At 44.3% G+C, this 20700-nt stretch overlaps 1 protein-coding gene across 11 annotated transcripts in view; it reads right to left on the bottom strand.

The window, feature by feature from the left end:
• The window catches only part of JMJD1C (jumonji domain containing 1C), a 348731-nt gene that overhangs the window by 77582 nt on the left and 250449 nt on the right, over positions 1–20700 (bottom strand). For 7 of the 11 annotated variants that reach the window (XR_010589237.1, XM_005294323.5, XM_008163232.4 and 4 more), the window contains one exon: positions 827–932. The exons of 1 other annotated variant lie outside the window; for it this stretch is intronic. Coding sequence is in view for 9 of the 10 variants with exons in the window: in XM_005294323.5 (XP_005294380.1) it covers positions 827–932 (106 nt within the window). In the remaining variant the exon portion in view is untranslated. Of the gene's footprint in view, positions 1–826; positions 933–3027; positions 3180–20700 lie in introns of all 11 variants that reach the window. 3 more of the 11 variants (XM_065551891.1, XM_065551889.1, XM_008163233.4) reach the window with 1 other exon arrangement.

Genomic DNA, 20700 nt, shown 5'->3' on the forward strand with positions numbered 1-20700 from the left:
ACATTAGAATTATTTATGAGCAAAGTTGCTCCAAATAATCCCCTCCCGCTACTTCACGTCAGCTTTCACAAAACTTCCATTTTAGAAACTAGAAAGCCAACAACTTCATGGATTAGCAGTAACTATAGGAATGGGGACTGAGAGTTACAAAACCTCAACAATTTGAAAGCCACATGTCAAAATCTCAGCAGGCCCTCATACAGCACAAAATCAGAGAGCGTTTCAGATATAGTTACCGCAATATAACAGTAACTGGTTGGAAACAAGCACAACTATAAATGGCAGGCCATTGTTATTAGAGCTGAGCAGTTCTAAGAGAAAATCAATTGTACTTCTGACTAACACTTTGTTATCCCAAAGAATGCTTCCTTCTTTAGAGCACATAACAGTATAGTGTCGACTAAAAAGAAAATGTGGTTATTGATTATTTATTGATTAAAGCACCATCACTAGTCTCAACACCAAAATCATGAATAAAATGTCCAACGTTCAGCCTGATGGTACTATTAAACTGATGCATAATTATTATAGGGTGTGACCCAAGTTTAAAAAAAAAACAAAAAACTGTGCATGAACATTTATGCATATGTTTTTGAAAATCTGGGTGTATATTTACATTACAGTTTTTTTCCCTATTGTGTTTTGTTGTTTTAACAACCTATTTTCAAAAGGCCTACTTAGAAAAGTTGAACTATGGAAGATATGCTCTATCATAATACCACTTAGGCACAAATGGAATTCAACCTAGTGCTTCAAAATATACACACACACACACACACACACCAGGAAATACAAATAATACAAACACACACATTTCTCAAATTACCTTGCATAAAAATCTCCTGAACCTTTTGTTCCTTTACCCAGACTTTTACTTCCTCGTGAAGCTGTGGGTTGTCCCTGAGAACTGGGTTTAGACTGTCTACGTCGTCCTAAAGTAGAAATTTAAAAAAGAACCATTTTATGTTTATTCATAACATTTATGATGTTTACCTTTCTAAACAAATTCCAAAGTACAATTTGAAACAAGACTGTAAAATGTATTGGTTCAATACAAATCCAGAGGTTATTTTTAAAATAATCTCATACGTGCAAGCTGTATTTGATAGTAGTAAGAGTGATTTCATGAGGAAAAAAGTACACCGGATCCCATACATGGTCAGACTTACAAGCTATTAATAGGATCACACTTTCATAAATGAGGCCTTCCCTATAACCTAACGTTACCCTATAAAGAGTTCAGTGTTTACAAGAACACGGTAACATTTGTTTCAACAAAGTGGCGTTAAAATCAGAAGCCTGAAATGTCCAATTCATATTTTTTATACACAGCAAGAGAGAATTTAAATATTTATATCAACAAATGCATGTGTATATGTAAGAAAAGAAAACTACTATTGCTAGTTTTTAATACTACACAGAACCTGGTAAACCGTCTTGACTGAAATAAGACATATTTCAGTTTTGGTCCAAACTCTCATGAACAAAGATTTTATTTTAAAACAAATTCTCTTTCCAATGTACATCTCTGAGTTAATCAGAAAGTATCTAGAAAATTAAATAAATCCATTTTTGGTGGCATTGTCCTCACAAAAAGGCAGATCTAGACACAAATTAACATTTTTTTCTGTACTTAGAAACATGGCTTATTCAGTCATGGGATCTACTACAACCTGTTGATTCACCTCTGGGCTCTGATATTTTTCTCTCTCTCTTTCAAAGCACAATTACTACTCCTGAATTTGAAATCAGTGGCAGGAGCCCTAGAGTAACTGGGAGGAACAGCAGCCATAGTGTGGCTCTTTGAAAAGTACATGGGCACATCTTGGAAACAGTGGACAGAAGGTACATGTAGTTGTGTGAGGAGGCCCCCACAGAGAGAGAAAATAATTAGAGAGATCCTCAGCACATAGGTTATAAAATATTTTAACAATAACTGCCCTTTTCCTTTTAGTGTCTGCTTGTTACCATTTAAAAGTGTTTGCCTTCAAAAGTGTTACCCTTAGAATGGGAGAAGGGATGTGTGAAGAATCTAATTAGAGGTCCAAAAGATTACACAGATTTTCAGTTTTCTAAGTCTGTCTCCCACCCACAGTACTGCATAGGCTTCAACTCTTACACCCCTACCCCCACACACAGCTTACTCCACTTGATATCTTATTATACATCTCCAATTCATTAAACATGAGATCACAGCAACAAAAAGCAAAGACAATATGTGAAACCTATATAAGAAACCACTTATCGCCTAAGAGATCTCCCAAAATATCTCAAAATGTATTAAGCCACAAAAATAAATAAAGTATACCTTGAGAAAAATATCCTGAAAACTAGGGTTTTGACTGTACATACTTTCTGTTATGGCCTTCTCATATTTATATAAAATAATCACACGAAAAGATACCCTTTTTAAACAGAAAAGAGTACATTTGAACAAGTTCATTCAGATTTGTCACCCTTTAATAAAGACTGCCCTGCATACTGTCCTATAAGCATTTAATATAGAAAGTTATTCTCTACACAGCATTGATTATTATACACACACACACACACACACACTTAAAATAATTGGTCAATGGTCAATAAAAATCACTGTCAAGGCGAAATTCTAATATGAGAATTTAAGCTCAGTATGTCAGGAAATTCAAAATAATGGTTCCCACAACCACCATAACTCTACCCCCTTATGCATGTGTTGTACTTTTGTATATTCAGTTAAATGTATATGCCAAGTGGCTGAATTATGTTTTTTGTAGTCCATGTTACCTTTGAATTTCCTGATTTTTTTTGCATTCACTCGGTCACACATTCAAATGTAATAATGTGTTTTGGAGCAGAATACATTAGTGCTTCATTGTGCCCTACAAGAAAGGCTGGTAGAGAGCACAAGAAGAAAGCCATCAGACCTGCAGCTTCCTCAATTCCTTTTTAAGATGGCATTGCAGGCGGTGCAGTTGGTCTGGAATTATCTGGTTTTACTTCTTAGCAATGTACTTTCCTAAAGAAAAAAAATATAATCCCATTTACCCTATAAAGGTACTTCCTGTGATTGGTCAAGACAGCACAGATCCTGGATTCTTACTTCCTTCTTAGCTAGACTGACGACCAGTCAAACTGTAGAATATTCATGATCTCTATAGTTCTTCTCTGCCAATTTCCAGAGTTTGAGTTCTTCTGTTCTGAAAGAAAATGTGTTAGTCTTGTTACCTCCCAATCCAAGATTAGTCTTCCCTCAGTCCTGGAACCCAAGATTCCTCTGAGTGGATGTCTGTGCTGGCTTGCCACTGTCACAAAAAGCAAATTATCATGTAAATGGGATTATAATTTGCCCTTCTGAGTTGACTATAGCAAAGTCTCTGCATTCTTAATACAGTAGCAGCATCTCATACAAGAGGAGGACTTGACTAAATACTGGCAAGAGAAAGTGCCCCAGGGCCACAGAAAGGAAGGACGGGACTGGAGAAGTCGTATTCCCGTGCTTACTATCTTTCCAGAAGACAGCTGCATAAAGTAGCATGGCCATAAGCAACCTGTGAATGAAGAACTCCCAGGTCATTTAAGGCTTTACAGAGCTCATCTGCGGTTACCACCTCCACCCCACCAAGATGTGGACACAGCTCTAGTGGAGTGGTTTTCTTCCTACCTGAGCAAAAATTATTTGACTTATCTATTTGCCTCTTGGATTCAGATTCTGACCCACTGTGTGATGAGACACTGCAAAGCTTTTAGGACTTTCCTGGAATTTTTGAACAATGCAAGGGAGTCCATTTTCCTAAAAGAGCTTAAGTAAATGTTCCAAAGTTCTTCTGAGAACAAGAGTATACCTAAGCCATAGTCTCTCCTTTCTTACGATGTGGTGGAGCAGGCTGGAATTGTGAGCTATACTGTCATAATTCCATTTTAACCAGGCCCCCTCCTGCTTCTCCCAGTAGCAGGAGTGGAAAGGTCAGTCACAGTAAGACTGCAGGATCACAGAGTATGTTTGAGTGCTGAGACAGACAGCACAAGAAACAAACAAACAGTTTCTTTGTCCAAGAAAGCATTTTCAGGCTCCAAATACACAATGAGGCATCCAAGATAGTTGATGGGGAAGCTACAGATTACTTGTCCTACTTCAGATATCTTTTGAGTCAGGAATCAAACTTAGGAACTTGAAGGTGACCCAAAGAGACAAAGAATCAAATTGTGGGGAGGGCCCACAAAACAACAATATTCTTCCAAGCTCCACCCACAAACCAAATTCTGTCCACCTGAGATACCAAAATGTGATTCTTCAGATTGTTCAAAATATAATGCAGGGCTCCATATCCTTAGTGGACCCTTGAGCTTGACTCCCCAGTGGATCTCCGATGCCCTGCTTCTTTCCTTCTTGATTTGGGAGACAGGAGAAAGGATTAGGTGTAAGTGGTGATACTCACCCAACTGCCAGATACTTGTGGCACCAAAATAAGATGTCATGTACAGTAGATTAAAGATAGTCAAAAATTTTGTTAAATCTTTCCTCCCACACACAAAACAGTGACTTTGTATAAACAGAGATTTTCATGAAGACGTTTCCATTTGTCAGAAGACAGGATACTGGGCTAGTTGAATCATTGGTCGGACCCAGAATGGCCAGTCTTATGACATTTGAATTAACACCTCATTGAAATTCAAAAAGGTCTAGAGTACGGGCTAGAGACTGATTTTGTTTTAAAATGAAAACTGCAACTCTGGAGCTTAGAGCAAATGGAGGAGTAGTATATATCCATATCACTGCCCAATTTGAGCCCCGCTTTGAGGGCTTTAAAACTCTCCAATTACTGTCAATTCTTCCTGTCTGACCAAGGAGGAGGGAAGATCCCATGGTCTGTGACACAAAAGACTCAGTAATGGAAAAACAGCCAAAGCTAAAACGTACTCTATAATATCATAAGCACCTGAAAATGTGGATTTAGAAGGTGCCTTCCTCAAATCACAACGTTGCAACACGATGTTTAACGTATGAACAACATTTTCTTTGTAACACTAAGAACTCATTTCAGCTGCAGTATTTCACCAAAAAAAAAAAAAAAAAGACTCAGTAGATTTTGCAGTCCTCACAGAGGTCAGCACCACATTAGTCCTTGCCATCTGTGGTTTAATTAACTACAGCTTCCTCTTACTGCTTAGAGATTTTCAGATGATTTAAGACATGAATTAAATAAAAAATGGTGTGTAACACACTTGAAAAATATGTTTACAATGTTATATTCACCAAGTGCTACACAGGAAAACAAGCATTTCCTAAATATTAACTTCTACATATTCATGTGATACTGGGGTCTCATCTGAATTCAGCAGTCAGCGAGCCAAATTCAACTCTGGTGATAATTTACGTGAAGAGATGAATTTGTCCCACTGACTCCAAGTATAGTCAGAGTACAGACATATCAAGTATTTCAGAAGCTTGAAGTTTCAGTCTGTGTTGATCAGATAAAAATTAGGGCTATCGATTAATTGCAGTTAACGCATACGATTAACTAAAAAAATTAATCATGATTAAAAAAATTAATTGTGATTAATCACTGTTTTAATTGCACTGTTAAACAACAGAATACCAATTGAAATTTATTAAATATTTTGGATGTTTTTCTACATTTTCATATATATTGTATTCTATGTTATAATTGAAATCGAAGTGTATATTATTTTTTATTACAAATATTTGCACTGTAAAAATTATAAAAGAAATAATATTTTTCAATTAACCTCATACAACTACTGTAGTGCAATCTCTTTGTCATGAAAGTGCAACTTACTAATGTAGATCTTTTTGTTATATAACTGCACTCAAAATCAAAACAATGTAAAACTTCAGAGCCTACAAGTCCACTCAGTCCTACTTCTTGTTCAGCCAATCGCTAAGACAAACAAGTTTGTTTACATTTACAGGAAATAATGCTGCCCTCTTCTAATTTACAATGTCACCAGAAAGTGAGAACAGGCATTTGCATGGCACTTTTGTAGCCAGTATTGTAATGTATTTACGTGCCAGATATGCTAAATATTTGTATGCCCCTTTGTGCTTTGGCCAATATTCCAGAGGACATGCTTCCATGCTGATGACACTCGTTAAAAAAATAATGCGTTAATTACATTTGCGACTGAACTCCTTGGGGGAGAATTGTGTGTCCCCTGCTCTGTTTTACACGCATTCTGCCATATATTTCATATTATAGCAGTCTCGGATGATAACCCAGCACGTTGTTCATTTTAAGAACACTTTCACTGCAGATTTGACAAAATGCAAAGACGGTACCAACGTGAGATTTCTAAAGATAGATACAGCACTCGACCCAAGGTTTAAGAATCTGAAGTGCTTTCCAAAATCTGAGAGGGACGAGGTGTGGCACATGCTTTCAGAAGTCTTAAAAGAGCAACACTCCGATGCGGAAACTATAGAACCCGAACCACCAAAAAAGATCAACCTTCTGCTGGTGGCATCTCACTCTGATGATGAAAGTGAACATGAATCGGTCCACACTGCTTTGGACCGTCATACAGCAGAACCTGTCATCAGCATGGACGCATGTCCTCTGGAATTGTGGCTGAAGCATAAAGGGACATATGAATCTTTAGCATATCTGGCACGTAAATATCTTGTGATGCCGGCTACGAAAGTGCCATGCGAATGCCTGTTCTCACTTTCAGGTGACATTGTTAACAAGAAGCAGGCAGCAAATATAAACAAACTTGTTTGTCTGAGCGACTGGCTGAACAAGAAGTAGGACTGAGTGGACTTGCAGGCTCTAAAATTTTTTATTTTTGAATGTAGGTTTTTTTGTACATAATTCTACATTTGTAAGTTCAACTTTCATGATAAAGAGATTGCACTACAGTACTTGTATTAGGTGAATTGAAAAATACTATTTTTTTTTTTACAGTGCAAGTACTTGTAATCAAAAATAAATATAAAGTGAGCACTGTACACTTTGTATTCTGTGTTGTAATTGAAATCAATATATTTGAAAATGTAGAAAACATCCGAAAATATTTAAATACATGGTATTTTATTATTGTTTTACAGTGCGATTAATTGTGATTAATTTTTTTAATCGCTTGAAAGCCCTAATAAAAATTCTTTGCATGTCAGAAATATTTTCTATCCAATGTTCTCTACATCACATACCACCACTTACAAAAACAACTATCAACATTACACTTCACATTATTCAGTTTACACAACTAACTTACAGTGTTTAGTTTTACATGGTATTATTATCTGTATCCCTTATACATATGCATTACCTCAAGACACACAATGACAACAAAGGGTTTCTGAAGGAACACTATATAGTTTTAACACAAGTTTAATAATAAACAATTATCTATATTATACATTTTTTCCCCCTCAAACCCTGACAGAGATGTTTTCTTGCTATCTCAATGTCTGGAGTAGGTAAACACCCAGATAAAAAGTAGCTGACTTAAGATCATTTGGGTAGAATCAGTTATTTATTTGCACAGGAATCATTTTAAAGAACCTACAAGGGCTATAACTGCATCCTTAGATAAAGATGCCTGTCCAAACTGTCAAAGCTGTCTTCAGTCTCAGGAACTTATTGGATTTAAAGCTCTTTCTAGATTTTCAGAGAGCAATGGCAATAACAAGTGTCATCTTTAATATTCAGATTGCTGAAAGCTTGCATCCTTCTCCTCTTGGATGCAAATTTTGTCATCAAATATAACGACAGTTGGATTAGACACCAAGACATTTTTAGCAGTGGGCCCCTCCTACAGAAAAATCAAAACGACCTCCTTCCACACTCCAAATTTCTATTTAGCCCTCAGCCTTTTCAGAAGATAAACTCCTTCTTTCCCTACTGCCCCTTGTTCCTTTTCTCTTTGCTGGCTGGATGCTCCCCATCATCATCTTTTTTGATGGTTTTAAACTCTTGTGGAGACAGAGAAAGGTGTTGTGTTTTTTTTTAATTGATATTATATGCACCTCAGTATACATGCTTGATATTATCTCGCCTGATCGCATGGAATTAAATCAAAGGAGGCTGTTGGGTGATTGGGGGAACAAATGGGAAATGAAACAAATGAAAGAGATAAGGTAACACCAGAAAAAATAACAAAGGTCCTTAAGGAAACAATGGGGGAACTTAATTGGGGAATGCCCACGTGGCTACTATGCTAGCAACCTCTTCTTCTCAGGCCTGAGCCTAGGATCAAAGGGTATACTAAACCTAGAGAGGAAAGGGGGGTAAGAACAGGAAGCAGCAGCTGGAAAACAGTCTCAAAGAGACATTAAAAGAAGGTAATAGGAGCTATCTGTATCTCGCAGATCAGGAGTAGAGTAGTCTGGACTGAGTGGAACTTACCCAAAACTTGCAAGGAAAGAATTCATTTTAGCTAAGACCCAGATGAATATAGGCTTTTTGTTGTTTTATGCTTTTTCTCTGCTTGCTATGCACCTCTGAGTGAATAAATAATATTTTATTTTAAAGAAGCTTTTTATTAATTAAGTAATTTTTTAAAATTAATTAATGGAGATATCCTATCTCCTAGAACTGAAAGGGACCTTGAAAGTTCATCGAGTCCAGCCCCCTGCCTTCACTAGCAGGACCAAGTACTGATTTTGCCCCAGATCCCTAAGTGGCCCCCTCAAGGATTGAACTCACAACCCTGGGCTTAACAGGCCAATGCTCAAACCACTGAGCTATCCCTCCCTCCAATCACTTTAAACAGCTTTAAACACTTTAAACAGCTGGTGGTCACAGGCTCTTTAAGGAAAAGGGCTCACAGGTGCCATAACCAGTTGTGCCCATTGTGTTATCATGTTTGATGAACAGGGGGCCGTAGCACAGAGATCCAATCCAAGAGTGGCAGGATTGTGTGGTTCTACCCAGAGAGGTGTGAAGGTAGTGAAACCTATCACCAGAGGGATGCACTCAAGAAGAACTACTGGGTCCAAAACACAGCTCACCCTGGAACTATGAGACCCCTCCTCCTGACTAAAGCAAGACTGAGAGGCTATCCTGGATAGAAACAAACTTTTTAAAAGTTCCTCAGAGAAAGTATGACCATAAAGAGTATTTAAAGGCTTAGTCTTGACTAGGAGAAGTGCTCACACTTAGTCGGGGCTTAATTAATACATGTTAGCTAAACTCAATCTAAACTTGATCTTTTTCCTACTGTAAAGTGCATAATACCTCAGCTCCATTTTAGCTTAGCAGGAGCCTAGACTACAACTAAAACATTTAAATTGTGCTACAGGGCATTATACTGCATTTATGCTAGGAAAAAGGTCGAGTTTATGTTGGATTTAGCTGGCACATGATACCTAAGCCTGATCTAAGCTTGACCACTTTTCCCTAGTTGAGACAAAGTAAAAGCATAAACAGGAAACAGAGCTCTGAGGGCATAAAGGGAAGGTACAAAGAATTAGGTTCAGGCTTCAGGTGGAAAAGAAGTGCCTAACCGAGGGTCTGATCAGGTATGCAGCTTAAAGTTGATCACTAGAAAATGACAGTCAAAAGAAAGCACAGAGATACTCCCTTCTGACCAGTACTATGTGCAGAGGCATGAACCTAAAAGAGTATAAATGAATAGGCCTTCTTGCTGAAAATCATGATTCCAAGTACGGGAGCAGGGAATAACTAATGACTTTACGGAGAGAGGTATCAGAATCATACTCTAGAAAGGGCTAAATTGTTTTATACCCATGGTCTGTGGTATAAATTTACAACTATATGCTATCATCAAATAAAATTAAAGTTGATATAAATGAGAAGTTTGCATAAAGATCAAGAGTCTAAGTATAAACTAAATTTTCCATTATTTGTTTAGTACCTTATTCAGTAACAGTGGAAAAAGAGGCTCACCGTCACAATCACCATTATTTAATATAATAATATATGGAGATATTCCTATCTCATAGAACTGGAAGGGACCCTAAAAGGTCATTGAGTCCAGTCCAACCCAGCGCCTTCACTAGCAGGACCAAGTACTGATTTTGCCCCACACCCCTAAGTGGTCCCCTCAAGGATTGAATGCACAACCCTGGGTTTAGCAGGCAAATGCTCAAACCACTGAGCTATTCCCCCCCTTATAGCTCTGCTCCTGCATGTCTTGTCTCCTTCCTTCCCTCTCTGCATTTCCTTATCTGAAGAAACTTCCAATTTCCATAACCATTGGCTTCATTCCCACTCCCTTCCCCCTTCCATCTGCTAGGATGATCAGTATAGACACCCCCCAGGTTACGCAACCCCGAAGTACGCGAATCCGCACTTACGGTGTAATGGTCATGTATACGTTTCTGACTTATGCAAAAAAAATGGTTACCTACCTTTTCGTAACTGTTGTTCTTTTTCACATTTTCAAGCTTTTCTTCACAACTGTAAGGGCTAGAACTGTTGTTCTTCGAGATGGCCATTCCACATTAGGTGTACGCGTGCCGCGTGCACAAGCATCGGAAACTTTTCCCTTAGCGGCACCCCGCGGGCCGGCAGGGGCCCCGCCTGAGCGGTGCCACTGCGCCGTGCATATATATACCCCCACTGGCCCAACCCCCTCCAGTTCCTTCTTGCCAGCGACTCCAACAGAGGGGTAGGAGGGCAGGTGGTGGAATGGACGTGAACAACACATCTCGAAGAATAACAGTTATGGAAAGGTAGGTAACCGTTTTTTCTTCAAGTGCTTGTTCACGTCCATTCCACATTAGGTGAATCACAAGCTTACCTTCGGAGGAGGGTAGGAGTCACAGAACAATTGATCGGAGGACCGCCCTGCCAACCCCCGCGTCCTCTTGGGCCTGCTGGTTGACCACATAGTGGGTCGTAAAGGTATGCACCGACCACCAGGTGGCTGCTCTGCAAATCTCCTGGACTGGGACCTGTGCCAGGAAAGCCGCTGAAGCTGCTTGCGCCCTGGTTGAGCGGGCCGTGACCGCCGGGGCCGGAACACCTGCGAGGTCATAACACGCCTGAATGCAGTCTGTAATCCAGGAGGAGATCCGCTGCGCCAACACTGGGAGGCCTCTCATCCTTTCCGCCATGGCCACAAACAGCTGCATGGATTTACGAAAGGGCTTGGTGCGCTCCAAGTAGAATGCCAACGCTCGACGGACATCCACGGTGTGCAGGCTGCGGTGACTCAGGTCCGCATGGGGTTTGGGAAAAAACACCAGCAGAGAAATGTCCGGGCCCAGATGGAATTGGGAGGAACTTGGGGTGTGGGCGGAGCTGCATCTTGTCTTTATGAAACACTGTATATGGCGGCTCCGAGTGCCCTCAGCTCAGATACCCTTCTGGCTGAGGAAATGGCCACCAGGAATGCCACCTTCCAGGAAAGGTGGAGGAGGGAGCAGGTGGCAAGTGGCTCGAACGGGGGCCCCATGAGCTTAGAAAGGATTAAGTTGAGATTCCATGGAGGGACTCTGAGGCATGAGTAAGGAAACACCCTCTCCAGTCCTTTAAGGAACTGCCCCACCGTTGATTGGGAGAACACCGAGCCCCCTGAAAGCCCCAGGTGGAAGGCAGAGATGGCCGCCAGATGCACCCTGATTGAGGATGGGGCCAGCCCCTGCTGCTTGAGGTGCAGTAGGTACTCTAGAATGGTAGGCACTGAAGCCTGGCGTGGCTGAACCTGTTGGGGCCCACACCAGCATGAGAACCTCTTCCACTTGGCCAAGTAAGTCGCCCTGGTGGAGGGCTTCCTACTATCAAGTAGAACCTGCTGCACAGGGAGGGAGCACTGGCTCTCCAAAGCATTCAGCCACAGAGCTTCCACGCCGTCAGATGCAGTGATTGCAGGTTGGGGTGGAGGAGCCACCCTCTGTCCCGCGTGATGAGGTCCCCGTGTAGGGACTTCCACCGACAGCTCCAGGAGTGTGGTGAACCAGTGCTGCCGGGGCCAGGCTGGGGCGATGAGGATAACCGCTGCCCCATCCCTGTGCACCTTGAACAGGACCTTGTGCACCAGAGGAAGCGGGGGGGAGGCATATTTCAATTCCCCTCCCCACGGGATCGCGAACGCGTCTGCTATTGAGCCCAGGCTGTGGCCCTGGAACGAGCAGAACTGCGGGCACTGGGCGTTGCCCCTGGCGGCAAACAGGTCTACCTAGGGAAACCCCCTCTTGCAGAAGAGCGAATACACGACCTCCACTCTGAGCATCCACTTGTGCATGCGGTGGTCCGCCAGTTCGTTCCGCAGCCCCGGGAGATGTGACGCCTCAAGGTGAATGGCGTGGGCTATGCAAAAGTTCCAGAGGAGGAGAGCCTCGTGGCAGAGTGGCGAGGAGCGGGCTCTGCCCTGCTTGTTTATGTAAAACATGGCGGTTGTGTTGTCTGTCAGAACTGTCACGCTGTGACCACTCAAAGTGGCGTGAAAGGTCTGGAAGGCTAAACGAACCGCCCTGAGCTCCGCTCCGGACCACAAGACCTGAGTCCTGAGGTCTCCTAGGTGAGCACCCCATCTGAAGTCTGACGCGTCCATCACAAGCATCAGGTCCGGCTGTTGTGCAGCAAAGGGGATGCCTTCGCAAACCACGGTCTGGGACAGCCGCCCCTGTAGGGAGTCTAACACGTCCCCTGGGGCTGTCACTACCAAGTCCAGGGGGTCCCTGCCCGGGCGGTATACACGGGCGAGCCAAGCCTGCAGTGTCCTGAGTTTCAGTCTGGCATGCTTGACCACATGTGTGCATGCTGCCATGTGGCCCAGCAGCCTCAGGCAGCATCTGGGTCGTAGTGGGAAACTGGCACAGGGAGTTCACTGCTTGCTGGATGGCCAGGAATCATGATACTGGGAGGCTCACCTTTGCCTGTACCACATCTAGGACCGCCTATGTGAATTCCACTCTCTGCGTTGGAATGAGGGTGGACTTGGGGATGTTGACCAGGGGCCCCAGCATGCGGAATAGTCTCAGGGCCACTTGCACGTGGGACCGAAACTCCTCTTTGGACTGGCCCGCAAGGAGCCAGTCTTCGAGGTATGGGTAAACTTGAACCCTCTGCCTCCGTAAGAAGGCTGCCACTACCGCCATGCATGTTGTGAACACCCGTGGGGCCGCAGCTAGGCCAAACAGGAGAAGCATGAACTGGTAATGTTCTTGGTTCACAGTGAAGCACAGGAATCGGCGATGCACCGAGTGGATGGTGATATGAAAGTACGCGTCCTTCATGTTGAGGGACATGTACCAGTCCCCCGGATCCAGGGAAGGGATGATGGTGCCCAGAGAAACCATGCAGAACCAGGCCTTGACCAGGAACTTGTTGAGCCCTCGCAGGTCCAGAATGGGTCGAAGGCCTCCTTTGGCCTTGGGAATGAGGAAGTAGAACGCTTTCCCTCTTCGGTCCTTTGGTACCAACTCTACTGCCCCCCGCCTCTAGAAGCGTGTGAACCTCCTTTTCCAGGAGGTGCTCGTGAGAAGGGTCCCTGAAGAGAGACGGGGAAGGGGGCTGGGGGGTAGGCAGGGAGGAGAACTGCAGCCTGTAACCACTTCGCACCGTGCGTAACACCCAGCAGTCTGACATAATACTGGACCACGCACAGGAGAAGTGGGACGGGTGGTCCAGGAAGCAAGGGGATGGATCCAGTAATTGGTCCAGTATGCTGTCCTTGAGCGCACCTTCAAATGCCTGGTTTAGGGCCAGGCTGAGACTTATGCTGGCCTTGGCTCTGGCCTGGCCTATTGGAGTTATTATTATTATTACGCTGCCTCCTGTTATCCCCATTTCACCTGCGGTACGGCTCCTGCCTAGGATGAGGTTGGTAGCGACGCTGAGGAGGAGGCTGCAGTGTGAAGAGCTTTCTCTGGGTTGCCGGGGTGTGCATACCCAGTGACTTGAGTGTGGCCCTCGAGTCCTTGAGGCTACGCAGCTTTGCGTCCGTCTGGTCCGAAAAGAGCCCGGACCTTTCAAAGGGGAGGTCCTGAAGTGAGTTCTGGACCTCAGGCGGCAGACCTGACTCCTGCAGCCACGCCGAGCGTCGCATGACCACGCCAGATGCGATTGTCCTGGCCGCCGGGTCCGCCGAATCCAAGGACACCTGGAGAGAGGTCTTCGCTACGGCCTTGCCTTTGTCCACCAGCGCCGTAAACTCCTATTGGAAACCCTGTGGGGGGCTGTCCTTAAACTTCCACACTGACGCCCAGGAGTTGAAATTATGCCTATTGAGGATGGCCTGTTGGTTACCAATCCTCAACTGGAGGCTCCCTGAGGAATACAACTTCCTGCCAAACAGGTTCAGGCACTTTGCTTCCTTGGCCTTAGATGCTGGGGCCTGCTGCCCATGGCGCTCTCTCGTTTATCGCCGAGACTACCAGGGAACATGGCCTTGTGTGGCAAAACAAGAAGTCGTACCTCTTTGACGGGGTGAAGTACTTGCGTTCCACACCTTTGGCTGTTGGAGCGCTGGAGATCGGGGTCTGCCACATAGTCTTATAGTTCGACTGTATGGTCTTAATAAGCGGAAGCGCTATTCTGGATGGACCCTCTGGGCTCAGGATGTCAACCATGGGGTCTCTTTCTGCTGAACCGTCTCCTTGGCCTGTAAACCCAAGTTACGAGCAACCTTACGCAGCAGCTCTTGGTGGGCTCTGTGGTCTATTGGCGGAGGTCCTGATACCGCTGTGCCTGCCACTGCTTCATCTGGGGGGGACGAGGAGGTCAGCAACTGCTCCGCTTCCTCCTGCTGACCCCTTGGTCCCCCTTCCCCGAAGGAGGGGCATCCAGCTCAAGCCCAGACAGCTGACTCTGGGGTGGCACCGGGCTCGGTGCCGGTTTCTCCGGTCTCTCGCTCAGCAAATGTGCAGGCGGTCCAGATGACGTGGCTTCCCGCACGGAGGAGAGTCGGTGCGGGGACCGGTGCACCGAGTAGCTAACCCTGGAGGGAGCCCCTTGCCACTGGTGTAGGCCCAGGGGGTCCAGAAGGGCCAATGTCCCGGCGGTCCCCACTGGGGTTGCCACCCACCCTGGTGATCTCTGCCGTCCGGTGCAGGTAACTGTATCAGCCTGAGTCGGCGCCGGACTCTGGTGATGCCAAGTGCAAAGGCCACGGCGGTGCCATCGACCTGTGCTGGCGGGAGATCCGGGGGATGGATAGGGGTTCCTGTCAAATGTTTCTCATACCGTGGTCGGGGGTTCTGATGTATGCCTTCCCGCCTGTGCCATTGATTCAGAGAGGCCTCGTGAAGATAAAACAGGACAGGATGAAGGTTATCCTAATAGCTTCGGCATGGCCTCACCAGCACTGGTTTGGCACGCTGCTGGAGCTTTTGGTAGCTGCCCCTCTAGCTAGATCTGCTGTCCCAGAACCACAGCAGCCTTCTGCACCCAAACCTGGTGGTGCCATACTTGACAGCATAGCTAAACACAGATGAACAGGAATGTTCAGCCTTTCCTTGGATAGCAAGTGCTAGCGGTTTTGTCTCTTCTGACTTCAAGGCTTGGGGCCTGAATAGTTTGTTTATAGTAGGTTGTTTATAGTAGTTTGTTAAAGTTAAAATAGTTTGTTTATAGTAGTTTGTGTTAAGGAGTTGTTAAGTGTAATTAAGAGGTTAGTGTCCCATTGGGGACTTCGCCCCAGGCGGGACATGACCCGGTGTCCAGGGTTTAAGCCCTGCTCGGATTGCAACCGGCTTATGCCTGTTAGTGACCCCAAAAGCAGCTGCCTCAAGTGCTTGTGGGAATCACATGTGAAGGACAAGTGTCATATCTGTAAAAACTTTTGATCCAGGACCCAGACAGAGTGCAATATCCATTTGAGGACTCTACCCCTAGTACCTCGGCCTCAGTGCCTAGTGCACCCCATGCACGGGCTCCCCCTGGCACCGCTCTCCATTGCTGGTGCCCAAAAAGAAGACCAAAAAACATAGCTCCCTGCCATGGGCCAAGAAAGGCCATGCGGTATCAGGGAAAGAACCCAGTTTAGGCCACCCGTCCACACCAAAGCCACATGGATGTGCCTCCCTAGTCAGGGCCCTTAGCCCCCCAAAGGATCCACCGTCGACTAAGGAGTGGTAGGGGACCCAGACTTGTGGCGGGATTGACACCTTTCCAGGCTCTCCCGGTGCCTAAAGAGCAGAGGCCTCTACCAGCGCTGCCGGCACCACATGTGCCACAGGAAGCAACAAAGTCTCCCTATGAGGGCAAGCCAGCTGCCAAGATCCCCCAGAAGGCAGTTGAGTGCCACCAATCTCCTGAGCCGAAGCAGTGCTTTCCAACTCCATGCTGCAGATCTCCAGCTTCGCTGCCCAGATCCTTATAGCATGGGATATAGACGTAACAATTAAGATTAATCCATGCAGCAACTTACAATCTTTTTATAGTCTAAATATTAAAACACATCCTTACAAGTCTAACACCTATCTTGAACAATACTGACATACAGGTGAGCTAGTCTCGTTTCCAGCTATGAATTTGTCAGTACTCAGCAGCCGCCTACAGCCTTGGCAAGAGCTGGCACCTGGTCTACCAGTGTCAGACACATCCCGGGGAAAGGAGAATGAGTACTTTGGAAGAAGTTAGCACTCATCAACGTACGGGTGTACCAGATACGCAAGTCTGGGCCAGGCAGTGTACACCTAAAACCTTGGAGAATCTCACTAGTAGCTACTGGGGTAGTTTGACATTTGAGGATAATGTGAACATCCTAATATGTCCCCCATTCCTGTTAAGGTAACCTGTCCTTTTTGTTCAAAATTTTCCTGAATAAGGATAAGAGTAAGAAGTTCCACGATAGTTTGTGGATGACTTTCAATAGGAAAAAAATACAAAATATCTGGTTTTGATTTTTAAGATGGATGGAAAGCAGAGTACCTTAACCTTACCCTGAGCAGCTTGGTAAAGTCTTTTAGTCTGTTCTAAGGACTTACCCACACAAGTGTCTGTCACTATACCGGAGAACAACAAATTTCCCTTCAGAGAGATTTACTCACAATATTCATACTAATTCTTTTTAATCTGTGCAAAATGAATGAGAGCTGAAGTTTTAAAACAAACTAAGTTTAAAACACTCTCCCAACTTCCATATCCCCTCCCCCCATTTTATCTCCTCCCTCATTCTGACTAACCTTTCATTCACTCTTACCTCCTTCTCCAATAAATCACTGTCCCTCCTCATTCATTCCACACCTTACACATTCATTATTGTTTCATCTATATTCTCTCCTGCTTTTTGCTTTTCATTTTCCCTCCCTCCCCCCCCCCCCCCCCGCCTCTGTTTGTCAGTAGATGGATCACTTAATGATTAGCTGTTCTGTTCATTCCCCCTCTGGGGCACTGGGCATCGGCCACTGTCGGAAGACAGGATACTGAGCTAGATGGACCTTTGGTCTGACCCAGTATGGCAGTTCTTATGTTCATATCTCTTCTCCCCAGCCAAGGTAGAATCCATCATTCCAAAAGTAAATAGACTATATTCAAGGAGTTGCCATAGTTACTCAGTGTTAAATCTAGAATGTTTCTGGCACCTTAGTAGCACCCAGTTCTTTTAATTACAATGTATATAATTTTTTTAATCTTCAGATGCTTGTCAGTGATTTCTTGATAAAAGGTATTTTCTAGTGTTATATCATGTCCCACAGTTGCCCAATACTTTGAGAACACTCAAGTGTTAATTTATCATAATTACTGTGCAACAAGTTTCCAAATCTCTACAAAGTTAAGATTATTTGGGTGTCCTAAGCACGTATTTCCATATTTCAACACTTTTAACTTTAACCATGCCTCTGAATTTTCCTGGGTTTATACTACTTATTTTGGGGGCAACTGGGACAATATCCATCCTCAGAAAATAATTTATTCTAAACTAAATATGACCCACGGCTTTGCCATTCAAGTTTATGATTTTTTTTTTTTAAGTAGGAGTGAGGGTGGGTGACTCTGAGTTTTCCTGGGAGATGGCAGTCTCTTTCAGGAGGTGGACCAGAACACTGAGGAGCAAGTCAATTGAGACAGTGGCCACCTTTACTAAGGACAGTCTTTGTCCTCATTCCCACTGATAACAATAAGATACAGCAGTCATTTTGAAAGACCCTAATTGTTCATTGAATTAGCTGGAAAATATTTTCAACCTTTACTGAAGGAGAAACATTATTAAAGAACAGAAAGAAAATTATTCCATTAAACTTAAAATGTCCTTTAAATCGTAGCTTCTGCACAAGATTTCAATTATGCCTAATAGTATAGGAAATCTGAACAGTCTGCACTATTCTGAAATTGAGATAATTAGGAATAAAAAAGTCTGACACCAGGTGTTAAATTTCTTTAAAGGCCTATTTCAATTAATTAATTTTAACTCATAAGCTACATCTGTACTTCCATAATTACATTGTTGTAAAGAACAGTGTAGTTTAAAAAAAAAAAGTTAAAGAGAGTTACTACTGCTGAAACAGATCAACAATCACTACTCATTTAAAGTAAAATATGTGAGCGCCACAGAATACACACAGTATTTGGATTGTGTTATACTGTACATAGTAAAGTCTCAACACCTCTCCCCCACAACTTTCTAAACTGGCAGCTCCCAAAACTTTATTGGTTCATGTACCACCTTTTAAAAAACTGTTTAAAAGTGAATGGATGAAACATCAAGCTTACATACCACAGTTTGGGAACAACTGCTGTGTAAACATTAATTCTGTGTTTAAATAACTGACAGTCTACCTATGGCCCTAGAATCACGTGTGGCACTTCAGTGCCCTGCATACCACTAATGTAGGGTTCACAGGCCTCACTAGAGCTTCCCATACTCTGTTCTCAAGTACGGAAAACAGAATACTGATCACAAGACAGAGCACTCCTTGCATTTCCTAACACACGCACAAGAGTGAAGGACTAAAGAAGAAGAGATTGCTAAACAAACAGGCTAGAGTTGTGAAAATCTCTCTCCAGCCCATCACATAGTCATGTTGGGCAAGATGAAGGGGAATAAAGAGAGGGGGAAGAAAAAAGCAGTGAGCCAAAAGCTAATCACAGCATAATGTCCTAACTATGTGTTGCAATATTTTTTCCACACCATCTACCATTCTGGAGGTCACTGCTGGGTTGGGCTGAAGTTTTGAAACATGAGGTTCCCTTTAGTGATTAGCAGCAGCTGAAGTTCCCAGTTAAACTACCTCCATTGCATTCAAAGCACCTTTGGCAACTTGCTCTCTCAGCAGAGAGCCTTTTTTCTCTCCCCTGCTTTTTTGCACTAAAATCCTTATTTCAGAAAATTGGGGGGGGGGGCACTCTGGGACCCTGCAACTGCAAAAATCTGTGTGTTGACTCACGGTGAGAGTCCTCTCTCAGTGCCACCACTTTCCATTCCCCAAACTCTCAGACCACAAAACTACAGTCGTGGTCTGTGTATGTGGCAGAAGCTTCTAATATCTTGAGAGAACTTTTGGTTCCCTGTATTTCGAACTGGAAGTATGCAATCAGGCAGCAACAGAGACCAAAAAAAAAAAAGCACAAATACAGTACAGTACTGTATTAAATGTAAACTGTAAAGCGAAAGCAGCATTTTTCTTCTGCATAGTAAAGTTTCAAAGCTGTATTAAGTCAATGTTTAGTGGTCAACTTTAAAAACAACAAAGAACAACCATAACATTTTATTCAGAGTTACGAACAGTTCAGAGTTACAAACAACCTCCATTCCCGAAGTGTTTGTAAAGGACAGTTACCTGTTCCGTAACTGGTGTTCTTCGAGATGCGTTGTTCATGTCTATTCCACAGTAGGTGTGCGTGCTGGTCACATGCACCGGTGCTGGAAGTTTTTCCCTTAGCAGTACCCATAGGGTGAATGCTGCTGCGACCCCCTGGAGTGACAACTCTATAGTGTGCTATAAGGGGAGCCGTGCGCTCCCCCCACCCTCAGTGCCTTCTTGACAGACCATCTCCAACAGAGGGGAAGGAGGGGGGGGGATGTGGAATAGACACGAGCAACACATCTCGAAGAACGCCAGTTATGGAACAGGTAACTGTCCTTTCTTCTTCGAGTGCTTGCTCATGTGTATTCCACAGTAGGTGATTGCAAGCTATGTCTGATGGAGGTGGGTTGGAGTTCACAGATTCCCTGAAGCACAGCCCTACCAAAACCAGTGTCATCCCTGGAGTGGGAGACAATAGCATAGTGCGACGTGAATGTGTGTACTGAGGCCCAGGTAATGGCTCTACAGATGTCCTGGATAAGGACATGGTCCACAAAGGCAGCAGATGAGGCCTGGGCCCTTGTCGAGTGCGCCCTCACGATAGGTGATGAGGGAATCCCTGCTAGGTCGTAGCATGTGTGGATGCACAATGTAATCCACCGGGAAAGCCTCTGGGTGGAGATTGGTTGACCCCTCATGCGCTTGACTGAAGCAACAAAGAGTTCCGAGGACCTGCGGAACGGCTTAGTCTGATCCAGATAGAATGCAAGCGCCCTTCGCACATCGAGCATATGGAGGCTGCGTTCCTCGTTAGAGGCATGAGGTTTGGGGCAGAGGACAGGCAGGAAGATGTCCTGGCCCATGTGAAAGGCGGAGACCACCTTAGGGAGGAATGCAGGGTGTGGGCAGAGCTGCACTTTGTCCTTGTGAAAGACTGTGTGTGTGGGGGGTCCCAGGTCAGGGCCCTGAGCGCCGAGACCCGCCGGGCTGACGTGATAGCCATGAGGAAGGCTATCTTCCATGAAAGGTGAGACCATGAGCATGTGGCCAGGGGTTTGAACGGGGGCCCCATGAGATGGGATAACACCAAGTTTAGATCC

This window comes from Chrysemys picta, chromosome 7 (assembly GCF_011386835.1).
Source record: "Chrysemys picta bellii isolate R12L10 chromosome 7, ASM1138683v2, whole genome shotgun sequence".
Lineage (NCBI taxonomy): Eukaryota > Metazoa > Chordata > Testudines > Emydidae > Chrysemys > Chrysemys picta.